This window comes from Odocoileus virginianus, chromosome 23, assembly GCF_023699985.2.
Source record: "Odocoileus virginianus isolate 20LAN1187 ecotype Illinois chromosome 23, Ovbor_1.2, whole genome shotgun sequence".
NCBI lineage: Eukaryota > Metazoa > Chordata > Mammalia > Artiodactyla > Cervidae > Odocoileus > Odocoileus virginianus.
In genome coordinates, this window is record NC_069696.1 from 13,302,621 (window position 1) to 13,324,360 (window position 21,740).

The 21,740-nt window shown below is 59.2% G+C and overlaps 1 protein-coding gene across 1 annotated transcript in view; it reads right to left on the reverse strand.

Annotated features, from left to right (window-relative positions):
- CELSR1 (cadherin EGF LAG seven-pass G-type receptor 1) overlaps window positions 1-21,740 on the reverse strand; it is a 146,598-nt gene that overhangs the window by 55,912 nt on the left and 68,946 nt on the right. Inside the window, exons 3-5 of the mRNA XM_020893634.2 lie at window positions 13,532-13,754; window positions 8,051-8,166; window positions 7,527-7,615 (exon numbers count right to left, since the gene is read on the reverse strand). Of these exons, the coding sequence (XP_020749293.2) occupies window positions 7,527-7,615; window positions 8,051-8,166; window positions 13,532-13,754 (428 nt within the window). The remainder of the gene's footprint in view (window positions 1-7,526; window positions 7,616-8,050; window positions 8,167-13,531; window positions 13,755-21,740) is intronic.

Consider the following 21,740-nt stretch of genomic DNA (forward strand, 5'->3'; position numbering starts at 1 on the left):
CATCTCATCCTCTGTCATCCCCTTATCCTCCCACCATCAATCTTTCCCAGCATCAGGGTCTTTTCAAATAAGTCAGTTCTTCGCATCAGGTGGCCAAAGTATTGGAGTTACAACTTCCAATGAACACTCAGGACTGAGTTACTTTAGGATGGACTGGTTGGATCTCCTTGCAGTCCAAGGCACTCTCAAGAGTCTTCTCCAACACCACAGTTCAAAAGCATCAATTCTTTCTGCACAGCTTTCTTTGTAGTTCACATCCATCCATGACCACTGGAAAAGCCACGGCTTTGACTCGACGGACCTTTGTTGGCACAAACTCATGAGACTGGCTCTCCCCGGTCAGCATCCTTTTCTCTTACATGTATCAGAACTTCCTCCTGTCTTGTTACTGAGTGGTATTCCGAGTTCTGTGGTGTGTGGATGTACACAGTCTGCTTAACTTATCAGTTTGGGAATGTTAGGGAAAAAAGCTGCCGTGAAGCTTTGCGTACGTGAGTTGTATCTACAGACACGAGAGTCATTGGTCTATAGCTTTTTTTTGGTACTGTGTTCATCTGATTTTGGTATTAACTTCACAAAACCGACTGGGAAATGTTCCCTCCTCTTCTATTTTCTGAAACACACTGTACAGAATTGGTGTAATTCCTGAAACATTTGATAGAACTCTCAGGTGAAACCACTGGAACCTGGAGATTTCATCTTGGGGAGTTTTTAAAGTATAATTTCCTTAATAGTAACACAGTTGTTTGAATTAGTTATTTCATATTGGTTGAGTTACGGCAGTGTGTGTTTCAAGGAATTGAGAATTTATTCCCGACACTACTAATCTATCTTCTCTCTCTTTTTTTTTTTCTTGCTAGAAGTTTGATGACATTACTGGTTTTCCCAATGCTCTTTGTTCCGTTGATTCTATTGGTTTCCTTTTTAAAAATCTCTGGTTTCTGCTCTTGTTTTCATTTGCTCCTTCCATCTACTTGCTTTGGGTTTATTTTGTTCTTCTTTTTGGAGGTTCTTGAAGTGGGAACCTTCCGGGTGTTGGTGATGGACAGGGAAACCTGGCATGCTGCAGTCCATGGGGTCACAAAGAGTTGGACATGACTGAGCAACTGAACTGAAATGGGAACTTAGATTATCGATTTGAGATGTAGCCTCGGTATTCTTGCGTGGAGAATCCCCAAGGGCAGAGGAGCCTGGTAGGCTGCAGTCCATGGGGTCGCAGAGTTGGACGTGACTGAGTGGTAAGCACAGCCTAGCACAGCCCTTTTCTAAAATGAGTATAAAATGCTGTGAATTTCCCTCTCAGCATCTCACATATTTTGGCATTTTGTATTTTCATTCCCTTTAAATTAAAAAAAGAATTTAAACAAACTTCATTTTTTTTCCTCCCTCCCTTCTCTGAATAATTGAATACTTGAGTCAAATCTCTGCGAAGGTCCCTTGTTTCCAGCACCTGCTGGAGTCAGTGGGTAGACGCAGGGCCTAGAGACGCAGCAGTCATGAAGCTGGGGCTGAATGAGGAGGGCGGCAGGGGAGGGGCCTGCTGGGGGCCGAGGGCGAGTGAGGGGCCGGCGGCCTGGTGGGGCTGGAGGCCGTTTAAACGGTGGTGGATTGAGTCAATGAAGAACTATCCTGAGGGCAATGGGAACAGGTTTTCTCACTGAGCAAGACAAACATGGAAGAGGAAAAAAACTAGAATGATTCTGTGGTTGGAACGGAATTCAAAGTTTTCAATAAGTAGAGATAGAAAGAAACATGCATTTCAGTATGAGTGTATATGAACACACACACACATACCTGTACAAACATATATACAGGTCTTCCTGGCCCCAGGAAGAGAGACGGGGAGTGAGACACCCTAGGAGCAATGAGTGCATCCCGCACCTGAATCCTGGTTTCTAAATACCGTTCTTTACGGAAAGGATCCAGAGTTCTGTGGGTAAAGCAGACCTTCTCCCTCCCTCAAGCTCTGTCTCCCTCTGCTCACTGTCTCTCCCTTTCCCACCCCCCACACCCTCTGAACACGCACACCTACACGACAGTCTCATCTCTTCGTCTTTTTATGTATTCCTGTACCCAGGCACTCAATAACTGCTCCATGTACTAACGAGTGAACAAAGGCATGAAGCAAGGGCAGAAGGGAGGGCCTGGGAAGCCGGGCAGCCCCACCCAGGGTGTGAACCCACAGCAGGTCGGCAGGACCCCAGGAGGACCTCCATGAAGACCAGCCTGAAACAAGGTTCTGGGTGGAAGCCCTTGAGTCTTCCGGAATATCTGCCGAAGCAGAGGGAGCCCCCTGATCCTGGGGGTGGATCAGTTCAGTTCAGTCGCTCAGTCATGTCCAGTCCTTTGCGACCCCATGGACTGCAGCACGCAAGCCCTCCCTGTCCATCACCAACTCCCAGAGTTCACTCAAACTCATGTCCATCAAGTTGGTGATGCCGTCCAACCATCTCATCCTCTGTCGTCCCCTTCTCCTCCTGCCTTCAATCTTTCCCAGCATCAGGGTCTTTTCTAAGAGTCAGTTCTTTGCGTCAGGTGGCCAAAGTACTGGAGTTTCAGCTTCAGCATCAGTCCTTCCAATGAACACCCAGGACTGATCTCCTTTAGGATGGACTGGTTGGATCTCCTTGCAGTCCAAGGGACTCTCAAGAGTCTTCTCCAACCCCACAATCAGGCAATCAGACCCCCCTGCACCACCCCACGCAGAGCCCACTTCCCCGGAGCCCCTGGGACGCGGTGTGCGGCACAGACCCGAGAGGTCGTGAAGGACGCGGACAAGCCGGGGATGAGTGCGCCCGGGTGAGCCGGCCCCGGTGAGCCGGCCCCGGTGAGCCCCGTGCCAGCGGCCCCTCCCGCTGGGTCACCGGAACCCTAAACACCGGACGCTCTGCTCGGGGGGAAGCCCGGGATGCGGGCACTGAGAGAACCCTGCAGCCAGGGCTCTCACTGCACGAAGATGCTTCCAGCACCGACCGGAGACAACCGTGCTGTCCTCTGGGAATCACTGGAACCAGAACAGGCCACGCCTGCCGAGGCCCCGCCCAGGACCCCGTCAGTCACCTCCTGGCGGACGTGTCTGCGCCCCAAAAGCCTGATTGGACAGGGCGAGGGCCTCCAAGTAACCCCTCCAGACGCCCCGCCCCGCCAATCCCGGCTGGAGGCACTGCCGGCGCTCAGTGAGTGACCGCGCTCCCGGGCGCCCTCCCTGCGAAGCGGAGACGTCCCCTCCCTGCTGCTCCTCCCCCCTCCCCACGGCCCCCGGGGGTCTGGACACAAACATTTGATGCCCAAGGGCAAGGGGGAAGGACAGACACCCCAGAGAGCCCTGACTAAGGCCACACCCGAGTTCCCAGTGCAGAGAAGTCACTGTAAGAGTGAGCCGCACAGACCCTTCTGCAAGCTGGCAGGGGAAACGTTTACCGATCGTGCACAACAGCCTCGGAGGAAGAGACATCTGCGACCAGGTGATGACCACAGGGGCGTGTCTGACTCTTCTGTGACCCCACGGACCGGAGCCCACCAGGCTCCTCTGTCCATGGGATTTCCCAGGCAAGAGTACTGGAGTGGGTTGCCATCTGCTTCTCCAGGGGATCTTCCCGACCCAGGACTTGAACCTGTGTCTATTGTATCTCCTGCACCGGTAGGCAGGTCTTCACCAGACCACAAACCCTCCAAATCCTCCCAAAACCTCCATGGGCGATGTGAGCAGAGGGGCCCCAGGTTCCACCTGCGTCTGACAGAGTTCAACAAGTTTGTGCAAAGTGTCTGCCTTTAAAATACCTTCCCAGGAAAACACCCAGCTCTAGCAGGCACCCGAGCTCCACTGAAAGTGAATCTTGATACCAGCCCTTCTCGCTTAAAATGCCACCCCATGCAGAGACAGAAAGTGAACTGACTTTCCTGGACTCCCTGCCTGGGAGACTTCCCTTCTGGCTCAACTGGTAAGATTCTAACACCCACAGTGTGGGAGACCTGGGTTCTATCTGCGGGTTGGGAAGATCCCCTGGAGGAGGGAAAGGCTCCTGACTCCCGTATTCTGGCCTGGAGAATTCCATGGACTGTATAGTCCACGGGGTCGCAAAGAGTTGGACACGACTGAGTGACTTTCGCCTTCTTTCACTTTTCTGCCTGGGGGACCAACCCACATGGACCCTATCAAGGGTCCTTAGGCCAGGGGGAGGCCTAACAGGAGACTGAGGGTGGGGGGCGTTGCCAGGAGGTCACTTCTCTGCACAGGGGGCTTCTCCCCAGGACCCCTCCTGTCCGGGTTCCACTCTGCCCTCTCCCAGTCCCTCTTGGCCTCAAGGCTGACACAGCCCTGGGTCCTGCATTGCCCACGTGGATGGAAGCCCCACACCCTGTCCCCTTTGGTCATAAGCCCTCCTGGAGCCATCCTGGGGAGGTTTCCGCCTATTTCTGGGGGCAGGGGCTGGGGTGACTGGTAAAATAGCCCAGACAGGCTCCAGGGAAACCGTGGACTTGGGGAGAGGCCCCACGGGGCCCCAGGGGTTTCCCACACAGGACCCACCCTGAGGCTCAGACGCAACGTGGACGACAGAACAAACACTTGCAGAGCAGAGCGAGCCGCCCCCGCAGACCACCGTCTCGGCTGCCCTCCTTCCTGCCCCCCGGCCGCATCCCGACACGGCCCCCGCAGCCACGCCCCCGCAGCCACGCCCCAGCCACGCCCCCGCAGCCACGGCCCCCCCCCGCAGCCACGCCCCCCGCAGCCACAGCCCCCCCCGCCCGGCCGCAGCCACGGCCCCCCGCAGCCACGCCCCCCGCAGCCACGGCCCCCCCGCCGCAGCCACGGCCCCCCGCAGCCACAGCCCCCCGCAGCCCCTCCACACGGCTCGAGCCACACCTCCTGGGCCCCGGGAGCGGGGGGGGGGGGGGGGGGGGGCTCTGCATCTGGACAAGCCAGCGCCTTGGCCCCTAGAGACACAAAGCTCCTGAGACAGACGTCCCTAATCCCGAGCACTTCCCATTGTGCGAGGAAGCAAACCACAGGGGAGGCCTCAAGGTCTACGTGCAAACTGCTGGGTTTCCTCCACCCGGCAGCCTCGGGCAAGAGAGGAAACAGCTGAGCAGCCCGAGAGGAGAGGCCTAATCCCGCACCGAGGGTCTGCTTCAGGCGCTGCTGAGGGGCCCGCCTGGGATCGGAAGCGGGGGGTGGCAGGGATCCAGGCCTCCTGGGCTCCTCCCCCGCAGGGACCCTTCAGGAGGGAGTTTATTCCTCGGTGCCGCCTGCAGGGACGCTATGAGCAGGCAGGCCTTGCCGTGTGCAGGGCAAAGGCGGAGGCCAACAGACGCCCCGGGACCAGGGCAGGGCGGGCCGAGCCAGAGGTCCCGTCTCTGCTCAGCTGGGACCACTGGCATCTGACCCTGCTGGGGCTATCGAGGCTGACTCAGCCCTCAAGCCCAGTCTTCAGCCGGCCCCGGGAGATGTTTCCCACACAAGCAGGAAGGAGGCCCCGCGGGTGCTTCCCTGACGTGGAGCGGGGGGCCCCCGAGGGTCTCCTCGGCACCCTGCTGGGCGGGAAGCCCCCCAGAGGATGAGCAGGGACTGCCCATCCCTGGGGTCCTGGCCCTCAGAGGCAGGAAGGGCAGCCTCCGGGCACCACGTCCTCACCATGTTGTCCTGGAGCACTGGGAGGCCCAAGCGGCCACTGTGACCCTTAACCTTCCCGTCGTTCTACTCAGGGCGTGTGCAGCATCCCGACAAGCACCCACACGTGTCTGAGCCAGAAAACCACTGACCCCTGTGTCCCCATCCGTGGGCCAGGAGGGGGTGGGCCTTGCAGGAGCCCAGCCACCAACACGGCTTCTTGCTGGTCCCGCCCGGACGTGGGAAAGCCATCGCCACGACCTGGGGCATCAGGGCTGTCCACTGTCCCACTGGCTGGAGCACATCGAGGCCCTGCGGTCAGAGACGACCGTCCCTGCTCGGTGGACGGGGCCGCATGCCGTGGGCTCCTGACCCCCCAGGAGGCTCGGGCGGGCCTCACACCTGCGCCAGCTGAGAGCTGCTGCCCCGAGCTCCTACGGTTGCTGAGCACACTGCCTCCAGGGCGGAGAGGCGGGGCAGAAAGCATCTAACCTCGAGCGGGTTGTGGGGCAGAACTCCCTTGGGGGGCCCTAGAGGGGCCCCCGCTTTCCTCCAGAGCAGCTGAATCAGGCGAGGAAGTCCTGCAGGTAGCAGTCGGGGAAAGGAGGTTGGGTGGGTTAAGACCCCACAGAGAGAAAAACCCAAGCTGAGGATCCGTCCATCCTCAAGCCCGTGGAGGTCAGCAGGAGGCGGCTCTGAGGGTCCCCCCCGCACCCCTCATCTCTCACCGCGGCCACGCGAGGCTGTTCCAAGTGGGCAGCAGGTGGGCGCCTCGCACTGGCTAATGACTGTCCCCAACGGCCACGGGCACAGCTGTAGGAGAAGGCTCCCGCACGCGAGACGGGGCAGCGAGGAAACTGTCTTTGGGGGTGCTCTGCCTACCTCTGGGCCCCCAGCCCACCCCCTTAGCTTGCACACCCAACCAAGAGTCAGGTAACGCAGGCACCGCCAAGAACACGCCCGGGCCTAACAGAGCGGGGAGCGTGGGCGGCCGTCCCAGGCAGCTGTGGACATTGCCCACCTGGTCCTCACGTTCCCGAGAGGGACGCCAGCCCCCGCCTCACTTCAGACCTGCACCCCAGCCCTCATCACAAACACGGCGCCGAGTTCCACACCTGAGTCAGAACCCGGCCGCCCTCTACCCCGGGCGGGGCGACAGGGGAGCACCTGCCCTCGGGTTGGGGGCAAAAAACCAGGGGCACCGTGCGGGGCGATCACTGCCGGGGGCTACACATTCAGGGCGGTGGAGACGTGGAGAGTTAGATCCCCACTGTGTCCAAAGGCTGAAAGGCAGTGCTGTTTCTCCTGGGGCGTATCCCTTACCGAGCGGGAACCCCTCATCTGCGAGCCAAGCCAGGCCCAAATCTGTGGCTGAACGCCATGAGGGGGAGGCGCCCTAGAGTTCCCCAGGAAGGAAAAGAGAGGCGTGCCAAATCCCCTGCAATTGGAAAGCGGGCATTCTGATGCAAAAACCACCAAGGAGTCTCCTTATGAGTCAAGAAACAGCAAAATGAAAGGAAACCCCCCAAAAACGCCCAGACCTTCACAGCGTTTCCTGGGAGAGCCTTCTGACTCTCGGGTTTCATCCAGGGAGGCCGGGTAGGTTTAGGCCTTGGGACTGTGTTTGAATGGCCTGGGATTTCAGTCCCCAGTAATGACTCGGCCAAGGCAGCCGCAATGAATAAGCTCTTTCTGCGTCCTGCCCCGGGGGCAGGGTGATCTCTGGGGTCCCAGCGCTCCCTGAGGGAGTATCCAACACACTGCGGGGCTTGGGTATCTTCACACAGACCCTCAACAGATGCTCGTTTCCTAAAGAACTTTGCCCACCGGCATATTTATTTGAACTTCAGCGTCTGTGTGTCTTAAGCCCGAAGAGCCGCAGGGCACCCGCGGGGGCTGCCTGGAGGAGGTGGCCTACCTTGTTGTAGTAGTGCACCCGCACCCAATGCCAGCGCCCGTCGCTCACGCCGCCCGGGACCTGCGGCGCCACCGTGGTCGTGGTCTCGCCTGCGGGGCGGGGGGGGGCAGAGAGAGGAGGCGTGAACGGACCACCAAGGCGGAAAGTCCTCTGACCGTCGGGGGGCAGAGAGAGGAGGCGTGAACGGACCACCGAGGCGGAAAGTCCTCTGACCGTCTGGACCCGCGTTCTCCCCAGCAGCCGGGAAAACGTTTTCAGCGGCTTTGTCCGTATTTCCATCCTACAGAGGGGGCAAGGACTCCCCAGTCCTGGACATCTGAGCTATGCCTGCAGCCTTGTAAACAACGCTGCAATGAACGTCTTTGTGCGTCGGGGACTCCCCCCACCACGCCACAGGACGGATTCCCAGATCCGAACCAGGGATCGGCACGCTAGAAGGCGCTGTTGCAGGATGGGGTGGTTTTAACCCGCGAAGCGCCTGGGATGCAACCCGAGGGCTGCTCCCTCCGTGCGGGAGGCCTCACCTGCCGAGAAGGTGAGCTGCACCTGCTCGTCCACTATCTCCAGGGCGATGAAGTCGTGCTTCTCGTTGAAGCGGCCGTTATACAGCAGCAGCGCGTTCCTCTCCTGGGTGGCAAACCTGGGGGGCAGAGCGCATCGCACAATGAACGACCCCAGGGTGGAAGGTCTGCAGGTGGCTGGCGGCGGGGACGGGGGCGGGGGGTGCCCAGGGCAACAGGCCCAGCCAAAGTGGGCGATAGCACAGGCCACGCGCAGCAAAGACTGGTCCCTGAGACTCTCTCTTTCATGTCAGAAGTTGACAGTCCAGGTGGTGCTAGCAGTAAAGAACCCGCCTGCCAACGCAAGAGACACAAGAGATGCAGGTTCAGTCCCTGAGTCAGGAAGATCCCCTGGAGGAGGGCATGGCAACCCACTCCAGTATTCTTGCCTGGAGAGTCCCATGGACAGAGGAGCCTGGCGGGCTACAGTCCATGGGACTGCAGAGTTGGACGCGAGTTAGCATACAAATAGCACAAAATCTAATTAGCAATGTTCCTTTCTGGAAGGAGCAAAGTAGATTCTGGGGGAGCTTGGTTACCACAACCTTCGTATGATGCCCTTGAAGGATGATGCACTGTACCAACGGGGAATGTCGGGGTACGGAACACAGGCAGGGCGCCTGCTGCTCGGGGGGCAGACCTGCGTGTACCCCAGGGCACGGGATGCGGGTGCCAATGACCAGCTCAGGCCAGAGCCCCTCGTCTGACCACCAGACTCCAGCCACAGCCATGCTGTGTCCTTCTGCCCCTTCCCTGCCCCCGGAGGGGCCTCCGCACCTGCTGGCCCCCGCCCAGGGGGTGAACTCCCCGCCTCTGAGGGCCCCCAGGCGTCACTGCAGTTGTGTTTTCCCAACTCACTTTATCTAAACTGTGACACCGCCCCCCCCCAGAGTCTATCACCTCACTCATTTCATTTCTGAAATTCTCCTGCTTATTTGTTCCTTTATGAGAACGCATGCTCCGGGGATTTCCCTGGCAGTCTGGTGGTTAAGACTCAAAGGTTCCACTGCAAGGGCGAGGGTTTGATCCCTGGTCAGGCAACAAAGATCCCACAGCCCACTTTTTTAAATAAAAAAATTTTTACAAAAGGACACGTGATCCTTTAAGGGGAAGGATGATGACTCTCATTCACAGCTGCATTTCCAAGACCAAACAAGAAAAATCTGGTCCAGGCAAGTGTGTAACACCAGTGTGTTGCATCCATGCATGGATGGGGCTCCCGTGAACCAACAGACGCATGAAAACCGTCAGAGTTGAAGCATAGAGAGCAAAAAACCACTTACTTCGGCAAGAAACAAATAGCCTTAGAAATCTCCTCCTACCCGATAAGGAGGCCGCTATCATCAGAGCCGAGGGTCCCCGACACACCACGTGGCCACGACGCCTCCTGGACCCCCTGGTTACAGAGAACCCGCAAACCCCGGGGGAAACGCAAGGCTGTTTCCTGAGGCAGCTGGATGTCCCTCTCCCCCGAGGTTAAGCGGGGAAAGTCCTTCCTTTGATTCCAGGTCAGTTTACCCGCTTTCATGCTGCCGGGTTCTGTGGGAGTCAGCCTTGGGCGTCTGACCCCAGTTCCCTGCTTGAGGTACACAGAACCAGCAGCTCCCGCCCGCAGCTGGCAGCCCCTCGGTTTAGAGGCAGCGTGCACCAGTGACAACCCTAAAAATCCATGCAGAGCCAAGTGCAGGCTCTGTGCAGCCAGCAGGCAGAAGAAGAAAGGAGCTGAACTAACAGCGGCTAGTTTCCTGAGACCCGCGGGCCGCACCTGCTCCCCTTCTGCAGGTCTGACGGGTGTGGGTCTCTCTTTGGACCAGGGTGGGAGCCGGTGCAGAGGGTCAGTGCAGGAGGGTCCTCGGGGGCGGGCCCCCTGCACTGCCAGGATGGAAGAGCGAACGCAGGGCCCTGGGGCCCCAGGCAGGGTCTGAACAGCGCCAAAGGAGAAAGGGCAGAAGCAGAAACCGCAGCCTGGCGAGGGGGCCGGGGAGCAGAGAGGACAAAGGAGGCGGGCGGGGGGTGCCCGGCCCGGAGCCCAGGGCCTGGGCAAACAGAAACCAGAAAGAGGAGAAGCCGCTTCCAAAGAAACTGCCTGAAACAAAAGCCCCGGGCTGGCGCCCCAGCCCACCTTTCTCACGGTGCGGCCCTCAGCAGGCAGGGGGCCAGCTCCTTCCCGGCCCTGCCCACGTTCTGGGGGACTTCTCACGATTCGGCCTTTGATGCAAAACGCTCCCTGATTTGGCATCACCTCGGCACCCTAGCCGCCATCAGGCACATGGGAAACTGTCCCTAAATTGTTCTCACATGATCACCTAAAATACGACATTTCCCAAGCACGGGACACACACAACATTGGAGGGACATCTAGTTAAACACGCCTGCTCTTCAGGCTCTGAGTCCAGAGCCGCCAGACTTCCTTTGCCGGTTTCTGCATCCGAGGGCTGCCCCCACCAGGACTTCCGGTCACCTTTCAGGCCAGCCTCCTACAGCTCACGGGCTGCACTGCCCACGCCAGAGGGCTGCTGGTCATGCCCAGTGGCGGGCGGCCATGGCCACAGACACAGCGAAACCACCTGGAGCAATGACTCTGCCAGCAGACACAGGGCACCTCTGACCTGGGGGTGGGCACCCACGGGAGCCTGCTGCCCTAAACAGCCAGCCACGCTTCACGCAGAGCTGGCGAGGGTGCCAAAGGGGAGCCCTTGTTTTGGAGGCTGTGCCCACTCGGTGGCCTCCTGAGCCCAGGGCTTACGGGCAGAGGAGGGACCAGGCTGGGAGCAGGCGGGGCCAGGACCGGGGCCAGGGCCTGGCGCTGGGGCCCTGTGAGAGGGTGGGAGGGCGACAGCACGTGCCAACTCACGTGCGCCCTCTCCACGCCGAGAGCGACCCCGGTTTGCTGGTTTACAGGCTGTGGTGGAGCCGCGAACCGTGCACCAGAACGTGGGCGATCACCCCCAGACAGCGGGCTTCGCATGGCCCAAACCTCACAACTCCTCTTGGAATCAAACACCACTCCAGCCTTGCAGTCAGGTCAGGGGGCCGAGCAGAGCCGCGTTTCCCACCCTCCTTCCAAGTTCCTGGGAAAGGGGGCGATGCTCAAAGGATCCAGAACAGGCGTGCATGGGGATGAGAGCCGCTCTTGCTGCCTCATTAAAGCTGGCCTCCGAGGAAGATTCAGGAAGAGGGCTGAACAGGGAAATGCCTGCAGATCAGGATAAGCAGGCTGGCCACTGAGCGGTCCATGCTGAGGTCTGTGATGAGCTGGGCAGAGCCCAGAAGGTATCTCACCAGGGACCCGCATCTCTAAACAGAACGCCCTTCAAGAGGACCCGTCTGTACCCAGTGCAGACGTCCAAGCCTGAGAATCTACCAGGGGGCCAGAGCTGGACAAGGTGGGTGGGCCTGGGGTCTCAGGGGCCTGCCCACCTCTGCAGAGCCCCCAGCTGGCACTCCAGATCATTCAGAATGCCTGGAAGCTTTGCCCTCTGCAATTCAATCCCTCCCATGGCCACCAGGCCAAACAGCCCCTGCTCTGGGAGACCAGGAGGCCCCCCAGTGAGCCTGTCGTCTGCAGGCCACAGGCGGGGAGCAGTGAGCATTCACGCTGTGTTGGCATGGGACTCCCAGCCAGCCGCTCCTGGCCTCTGGGCCCCTGGGTGTCAGGACGCAGGACAAGAAGCCCGTGAGGAGCTTCAGGCCAGCGGGTGGACAGACACAGACACAGCAGTCCTGGGGCTGAAGCCCGGATCCCAGCCAGGGAGCCCAGAGGGCCATTTAAAGGCTTCAAAGGACGAGCAGAGACCAATCGAACCATCCGACAACCGGGAAAAAAATCAGGGCCAGGAATCCTGGCACCAGGTCCCCCACCCGGCCACCCAGTGTGGAGGATGGGTTTACAGTGAGCAGATTTGGGCCACAACATAGAAAACCCGCCAATGATGCAAGCCCCCACGTTAACCACGTGTCCCCCGCAGGACCTTAGGGTCAGGCAGGAGGGACGCAGCCTGATCCTGCAAGGAGGGGCATCAGAGGCTGAAGGCAGCAGGCAAGCAGGCGATGGCCAAACGCTGGACGGCCAGCACTGGAATGCAGGCGTGGCCCGGCCTGCTCACAGGGGCTTCCTGAAGGAAGCGCCGGGAGACGGGATGGGGGCAGGTGGGAGGGGCTGAGGAAGCACCCGTGCAGGGCTGGGCAGGTCCAGAGCATCAGGAGGTGAGGGCGGCCCCCGCCAGGATCGGGGTCCCCAGGGGTCAGCACACGGGGGCCACCGAGTGCCATATTCAGAAGCCGGGTTTTACCCCGGGCGGCAGGCAGGCCCAGCAGACGTGTCCGACAAGGATGCCCCTGGCGCAGGCTGAGAGTCGAGGACACTACAGCCGTCACTCGGAGGGGGGGGGGGGGGGGGGGGACGGTGGCCCAGGCCGAGATGCTGGAAACTGGGAGAGAAGCGGCCAGACGGAGACACAGGGGTGAGGGACTCAGAGGACCGGAGTGCGACGGGAGGTGGGGGAAACAGGAGAGGACTTCCCCGGGGCGGGCAGGACCCCCGGGAGGGGAGCTGCCCCATCCTGCCCCGAGAGGCCCCGAGCTCCAAAGCGCAGCTCAGAGCAAGCGTCTGGTTCTGGGGGACACGGATGGTGCTTTCCCACAAGACTGTGTCCCCAAACACTCACCAAACACAAAATTCACCTTATTCTACTAAGTTGAACTTGAGAAAAATCTTTACAGTAGAAATGATAGACCTTAAAAAATTAAGTTAAATCTAAATTCTCTTGGAGAAAGCAATGCAAAAATAAAAGAACGGCCCGAGTGCACAGTCAGCCTGCATGCCGTCACGGGTCAAGGGACCAGGGCTGAAAGGGGTGAGGCCGCCCACCCCCGGTTTCCAAGCTCGCCCGTGGCCCCACAGGAGCCTACGCCGGGTCTGAGTCCCAAGCCCTTTCCCCCTATTCCTGGGCATCTGGGTGGCAGAAGTGCCCACGTGGTGGCAGGTGGGCAGCACCAGGGCATCCGGGCTGGCTTCACAGGCGTGGGAGCTGGGGAAACCGGGCCCCAAGCTCGTTAACGCTCTGCCCTTGGCAACTGGAAACGTCTCACTTTCGAATCAGGGGAAAGTGAAGTGAAAGTGAGTCCCTCAGTCGTGTCCAACTCTTTGTGACCCCACGACTATACAGCCCATGGAATTCTCCAGGCCAGAATACTAGAGTGGGGAGCCTTCTCCAGGGGATCTTCCCAACCCAGGGATCGAACCCAGGTCTCCTGCACTGCAGGCAAATTCCTTCCCAGCTGAGCCACAGGGGAAGCCCTGGAATCAGGAGCCACATCCTCTATCTGCATGGGGTCCTGAAGGCAGCGCCGGCCAGGGTGACCGCAGACGGAGGGCAGCTCTGAGACCCGAGGCCACCCCCCAACCTCCAGCACGGGCGGCGGCGCGGGGACGCGGGGACTCACGCGAGGGCCACGGTGAAGTGAAAGCGCTGCCTCAGGCCCCGGAAGGTGACGAAGGACTGCGGCGGGAAGCTCCGGGTGGTCACCTCGCAGTAGGGCCTCTCAAACTCGCCAGGGGGGCACACGCAGTGGAAGCCGCCGATGAGCAGGTTCACGCAGGTGCCTCCGTTCTTGCACACGCCGTGGGCGCAGCGGCCGGAGCGCGCGCTCACCTCGCAGTGCTCACCTGGGGGACGGAGCGGAGAGAGGGGGTCACACAGCAGCCTCGGGGGGAGAGGAAGGGGGGGAAGGGGAGGGCCCCTCCCCTGCCCAGGCCACAAACGCTACTGCAGAACCAGCTGCTAAACCCAAACCCAGGGGCACCTGGGGCCTCCGGGAGCCGCCCTGGAGCCGAGCTGTGATCAGACACGTGGTGTTCCTGCCGGCGTGAGGGCACCCAGCGCCCGGTGGGCCGTCCAAGGGGTGGTTAGCACCCTGGGAGCCTCCCTACTGAATGCACCAGGTGGCTGAGCCGCTCCAACCTTGTCCCTGCCCCAGGCCTCCGGGGTCCCCCGCCCTTGGGGGGGGACAGGGGTATGTGCAGCCATGAGTGGCTCTCGGCACCCCACCCTGTTCTTAACCCCAAGCTGAGCCTAGTGCTCTTCCAAGAGCCCCACCTAGAAGGAGTGAGGATACTGAGAGGGCCCCTGCCCTCCCCACGTCCACGCCCACGCCCACAGGACAACCGGGCACCCGGGGCTCGTCGGAGACCGGGGAGCAGGCAGGGTCATTCAGAGCGCCCCCAGCCCATCGGTTCCCACGCAGATCCACTGCCCCCCGGACAACGCTGGGCTCCGATCCTGTAATCAAGCCTGCCCCCAGCTGTGCTCCACTGTCCTCCCCGTGGCCTAACTGGCTCCCACCCCGTGGCAGGGGGATTCTGGAAGCTTCCATTGACCAGGAAGCCCACGCTGACCGCCTCTGCCCCAGAGGCATGCCAGACCCAGGCTGCCCATCAGTGCGAGGCCGCCGCGGGTGCCTGGCTGTGTGATCCTCACTCCCTGGAACACGGCCTGGGCCTACCTGTCATGGGGTGGACATCGCTAGCTCCGCACAGACCCACAGACCAAAAGGAGCTTCCGACAACCAGAAATTCCCCAGCTCCCACCCGTATTTTCACCAGTTACTGAGTTTTAAATGAACACATTTAAAAAAATTTTTTTGGTCCTGCCACTTAGGATGTGGGATCTTAGTTCCTCGACCAAGGGCTGAACCCACGCCCCCTGCAATTGAAACATGGAAACCTAACCAGTGGACCCCCAGGGAAGTCACTTAATGAGCACAGTTTAAAATAAAAGTGTTACATTCACGCACAGTCACCATGTAAACAGCGAGGCCTGGAGGAGACAGGAGAGCGGGGCGCCCTGCCACCCGCATGTGGGCTCAGGGTCAGGGGCACCGTGGAGACCCCCTCTGTGGGCACTCAGAGCTTCTCCTCTTTGCTCCCACTGGCTTCAGTATTCCGTTAGCGGGCCCCATCAGAGTCTAAATCGCTGATGTTTCTCCTTCTACTGCTGATGGACAGGTAGGCTGCGCATAGCTTGCTTTTACTGCAGATCACTTTTTAAATTAATTAATTTCTTTGTCTCTGGCTGCGCTGGGTCTCTGCTGCTCCGAGGGCTTTCTCCAGTTGTGGTCCCCAGGCTTCTCACTTCAGTGGCTTCTCTTGTTGCAGAGCTTAGGCCCCGGAGCACAGGCTCGGGAGTCGCGGCGCACAGGCCCGTCGCTCCGCGGCACGTGGGAGCCTCCCGGATCAGGGATCAAACCCGTGACTCCTGCCTCGGTTGGCGGATTCTTCACCACTGAGCCACCAAGGAAGCCCCTGCGGATAACTTTTGATACATGTCCTTGGTGTGTTTTAAGAATATCTCTCTAGAGAAAATTCCTGGAAGTGGAGAATCAAGCTACACACTTGATAAGTATTTCCAAACTGCCCTCCACAAAAGGATGCACAAACTCATACATCCTCACCAACACAAAGCTGGTGATCAATCTGTAAAATAGTTTATATTTCTGACAAATGAACCTCCAAGGTGTTTTATTTGCATTAATTTTTGCTGAGGTTCAACATCTGCCCGAATTTTACTGGCAACGTATTTTTCCCTTCTCCGAACTGCCCGATGAGTCCTGTGTTCATTTTTCGATCAGATGGCTGGTTTTGTTTTATTCTGTATACAAGCTCCTTGTAAATTTCAGAAATTAACTATACTCTGCCATTTCTGTGACAACTCCCTCCTGGCTTAAGTTTAACTTTCAATTTATTTATGTATTTGTGGATACATAAAAATATTATAGGTCTTCCCTGGTAGCTCAGTAGTAAAGAATATAAGTATATAAACATAAAATTTTATATTTATAATATAGATATAAAAAATCTAAATATAAAGCCTGGCAGTGCAGAAGACGTGGGTTTGAACCTTGGGTCTGGAAGATTCCCTGGAGGAAGAAATGGCAACGCCCTCCAGTATTCTTCCCTGGGAAATCCCGTGGACAGAGGAACCTGGAGGGCTACGGTCCATGGGGTCAGAGAGTCAGCTATGACTGATCAGCTACTCAACGACAGCAACAAAAGTGTTACATCTGGGTATGGTCACATTGATCAATGTTTCCTTTGTGATGCTAGAGCTCTCGGGAATGAAGAAATATTCCACTCAGAGCTGCGGTGGCGTCCAGCATCAGGACCCTCGGTACGCAGACAGGCGTGCGTTCAAGTGGCAGCATCACCCTGGAACTGAAGTCACCAGGGTCCTCAGACACGGGTGTCCCTGGATGCACTTCTGTGCCTCTTCAACACTGAACCATGTGAATACATTCTCGACTGTCTCAGTCTGCTCAGGCCTCCATCACAAAATACCTTAGGCCAGGGGCTTAAATAATGGAAATGTATTTCTCACGGTCCTAGAGGCTGGAAGTCCCAGGGAGATCAGGGCCTCCCTGTCCATCACCAACTCCCAGAGTTTACCCAAACTCATGTCCATTGAGTCAGCGATGCCATCCAACCATCTCATCCTCTGTCGCCCCCTTCTCCTCCTGCCCTCAATCCTTCCCAGCATCAGGGTCTTTTCAAATGAGTCAGCTCTTCGAATCAGGTGGCCAAAGTACTGTCTCTTCTTAGGAGACACTACGTCCCCTAAGTACGTCTCTTCTTCAGAGGATACTAACCCTGTTGGATGGGGGCCCACCCTTACCATTTACATGAACCACTTCCCTGCTGGCCCCACATCCAGCTACAGTCCTACTGGGGGTTAGGGCTGCAACCTGTGAATTTGGGGGGTGGGGAGGTGGATGCAATTCAGACCGTAGCAGTCACATATGAGTCTATTGGGAATGTGAACAAACTGGATAGTGATATTAAAATTTATCATCAGCTTTTTAAAACTTGGCGGCGGCGGGTCTTGGTTGCAGCACATGATATTCATTGTGTTAATTCAGGATCTTTCTCGCCACACACGGACTTTCTAGTTGCAGTGCATGGGCTGAGCTGCTCTGTAGCATGGGGATCTTAGTTCCCCAACCAGAGATTGAACCTGCACTCCCTGAATTGCAAGATGGATTCTTAAGCACTGGACCCCGAGGGAAGTCCCGATCATTAATTCTTGGATATAGTGGAGAGTGGGTGCTGTGTGTACCCCACGTGCCCCGCCAGGACAGAGGCTCTAGAGTGCTGGGTGATGACCACTCACAGCTGAGACCCTGAACTCAGACCATCCCCCCAAAGTCCCTCACCCACAGCTGCACGGCCCCCGCTGGGGCAGCTCACAACCAGCGACAGCTCAGCGGGGAGATGGGGAAGCCCAGCCCCGTGGCCCAGGGCAGCCTCCTCTGCACCACATCGCCAGAGCTGAGACGTGGGGTCACAGAGGCCACTGCGGCCACACTGCTGAGGCCCAGCCTCTCCTCTGGGTAGCCCCATGTGTCCCCCGTCCCTGCCCCCCGCCCAGGTGTGGCTCCCGAGAAGGTGGATCTCGAGCCTCGGGGTCTGTTTCTCAGGGAGGCCGACCTCCAACAGAGCTGATTTTCAAGAGCTCAGTTATTGACGGGTGTAAGGAAACTCCTATCTGTCACCCAAGAGGGAATGTTTCACAGGAGCTTATTTTTGAGGAGCAGGTGAAACTGATCTGTAATTAGCGTGACGATCCTTGGAAACAAGCGGGGCGCCAGGGAAATCTGAATTTCCTCTCCTTCTCCCGAGCTTCTTGCTCCCCAGGTTACGACAGCTGAGAACGCACAACTTGCTAAGCGAAGGTGACCCAGCCTGGGCCCCTCAAACACAGGGAGGAGCGCTTCAATCGCTGAGCTCTTACCGAATTTCACAACCGCACGGGGGCCACCAGCCCAGGGGCCCAGGCCGAGCCCACCCCCAGGGCCTGGCAGGGTCAGGCGGGCTTTTTTTCCATCTCCTTCCTCCCCACCAGGCAGGGAAGGGAGAGGCCAGAGGCCCACCCAGGACACCCGCCCGCTCTCCCCCAGCAGGCAGCGGCCCCCGAACAGAGGTTTCACGTGCTGCTCGGAAGGGAGAGGCCCACCCAGCCCACCCGGCCGGACACCCCGCTTTGGGCTCCAGCATCGGGGCAGACCCTCTGGTCTCCCCGCCGGCTCCCGGGTCACCAGGGCGCCCCACCCCGCCCGCCATGGACACCAGGCAGGCTGTGCACATGCTCACGCATGCAGGGGCTCACATAACCTCACACACATGCACACACGCCCCTGCGCCCTCACGCACACCCGCCCTCAGCCACACACGCACACACGCCCCTGCGCCCTCACTCACACCCGCCCTCAGCCACACACGCACACACACCCCTGCGCCCTCACTCACACCCGCCCTCAGCCACACACGCACACACACCCCTGCGCCCTCACGCACACCCAGTCACACGCCGCTGACACACTCGCACCGCCACGCACACGCTCACATATTCACACACAGTCACACTCATAAACACACTCACACCCGCCCTCAGCCACACACGCACACACACCCCTGCGCCCTCACGCACACCCGCCCTCAGCCACACACGCACACACGCCCCTGCACCCTCACTCACACCCAGTCACACGCTGCTGACACACTCGCACCGCCACACACATGCTCACGTATTCACATGCAGTCACACCCATAAACACATTCACACCCGCCCTCAGCCACACACGCACACACGCCCCTGCGCCCTCACTCACACCCGCCCTCAGCCACACACGCAGTCACGCCCCTGAGCCCTCACTCACACCCGCCCTCAGCCACACACGCAGTCACGCCCCTGAGCCCTCACTCACACCCGCCCTCAGCCACACACGCAGTCATGCCCCTGCGCCCTCACTCACACCCGCCCTCAGCCACACACGCAGTCACGCCCCTGCGCCCTCTCTCACACCCGCCCTCAGCCACACACGCACACACACCCCTGCGCCCTCACGCACAGCTGCCCTCAGCCACACACGCACACACACCCCTGTGCCCTCACTCACACCCGCCCTCAGCCACACACACACACACGCCCCTGCGCCCTCACGCACAGCCAGTCACACGCTGCTGACACACTCGCACTGCCACGCACACGCTCACGTATTCACATGCAGTCACACCCATAAACACACTCACACCCACCCTCAGCCACACGCACACACATGCACGCGCCCTCACTCACACCCAGTCACACGCTGCTGACACACTCGCACTGCCACGCACACGCTCACGTATTCACATGCAGTCACACCCATAAACACACTCACACCCGCCCTCAGCCACACACGCACACACATGCACGCGCCCTCACTCACACCCAGTCACACGCTGCTGACACACTCGCACCGCCACGCACACGCTCACGTATTCACATGCAGTCACACCCATAAACACACTCACACCCGCCCTCAGCCACACATGCACACACGCCCCTGCGCTCTCACTCACACCCAGTCACACGCTGCTGACACACTCGCACTGCCACGCACACGCTCACATATTCACATGCAGTCACACTCATAAACACACTCACACCCGCCCTCAGCCACACACGCACACACATGCACGCGCCCTCACTCACACCCAGTCACACGCTGCTGACACACTCGCACCGCCACGCACACGCTCACGTATTCACATGCAGTCACACCCATAAACACACTCACACCCGCCCTCAGCCACACATGCACACACGCCCCTGCGCTCTCACTCACACCCAGTCACACGCTGCTGACACACTCGCACCGCCACGCACACGCTCACGTATTCACACGCAGTCACACCCATAAACACACTGACACCCTCACACCCGCCCTCAGCCACACACGCACACACATGCATGCGCGCGCCCACACTCACACCCAGTCACACGCTGCTGACACACTGGCACCGTCACACACACGCTCACATATTCACACACAGTCACACCCATAAACACACTCACACCCGCCCTCAGCCACACGCACACACACCCCTGCGCCCTCACTCACACCCAGTCACACGCTGCTGACACACTCGCACCGCCATGCACACGCTCACATATTCACACGCAGTCACACCCATAAACACACTCACACCCGCCCTCAGCCACACACGCACACACACCCCTGCGCCCTCACTCACACCCAGTCACACGCTGCTGACACACTCGCACCGCCACGCACATGCTCACGTATTCACACGCAGTCACACCCATAAACACACTCACACCCGCCCTCAGCCACACATGCACACACGCGCGCCCATACTCACACCCTCACACACTCTCCACTAAGCCCTGCTCCTGGCCCCTTCCCAGGTGGGCAGCTCGCAGCCTTCTTAAATTCTATTCATTAATCATAAATGCTCAGCTGAAGGTGTATTTGTTCTTCATTCACTTCAAATTCTCTAATCTCTCCTTTTAAAATCCAGGTGACGTCTGGGAGTGTTTGCTCTCCAAGTCCCAGCTTGGCGGCTCGAGGGCCAGGCACGGAGTGTTCTGAAGAGAGGCCATGATGGCAAACACAGGGGCCTGGCCCGGCCCTCCCCACGGCGCCCCGCCCCGCGCCGGCGTCCGGAGCCCGGCTGGGCGCAGCCGCGGTGCGGTCAATGTCACCAGAGGCGAGCGCGGGCCCGTCCCCAGCCAGGCCACAGCGGCTCACGGGCTCTGCCCTCAAGCCGACGGGACGTCTGGACCCCTCCACCTCCACTCAAGAGCCAGGGGCTCCCATGACGCCCGGTATAGTGCCCCAGCTGCCTGGGACCAGAGAAGGGCGGCCCTGCTCAGAGGGAGGGTCTCCATTCATTCTGAGACCTGCGTTCGACTCTGCCCGCCGTACTCCTGCTCATGGGCGGTTTTCCAGCGGCCGCCGGGAAGCCTGGGTCCTCAGGCGGGCCCGGGGACAGAGGACAGCCCACCAGGACGTGTGCTGCCGCAGGGCCCCGCCGTGCCGCCGACAGGGCGTGCTGACGTGCGGGGTTCCTCCGTTCCTCTGCTTAACCCACCATGCAACTTTAAATCAACTGCAAATAAAGCTCAGTCGCCGTGAAATTATTTGTTTTAAGCACAAAAGGTTTTTCTTTTCGCACAGGTAGTCGTTATTTGTTTCCTGGGTCTGCTGAGACAAGTACGGCAAAGCTGAGGGCTTAAGAGGAACAGAAGTGAATTCTCTCGTAGATCTGGGGGTGTCAGCAGGGCTGCCCCCCTCTGCAGGCTCTGGGGGGGCTCCTTCCTGCCTCCCCAAGCTCTCAGGCCCCCCCACCCGTGTTCCCGGGGTTGTGGCCTCCTCATCCCTCATCTCTGCCTCTGTGGTCACGTGGCGATCTTCCCTGGGTCTCGTCTCCCCGTCCTCATAAGAGAAAGGATCTAGTCACTGGGTTCGGGTGGACCTCGAGTCCGGGACGATGTTACCAATCACTGGGAGCCTTACAGATTGTATCTGGAGACACGCTGCTTCCAACATTCTGAGGTTCCAGACATGAACCTGGGGGGACACTATCCTGCCCCCAGTGGCCTCTGCGTCCACCCTAAAACTGCTCTCGCAGTAAATGCTGGCCTCAGGGGGCCACATCTGAGCCTGTAGGGCCGCGATCCTGGTGTCTCAGGGACCCGGTGATCACCGGCTCTGGCCTCCCTGCCCCACGGACACTCTCCCCACCCTTCCCAGCCGGCCAGCAAAGGGCTAGCTCCCCAGCTCCGGAGCCATGCCTCAGGCCCCTTCCCTGGGC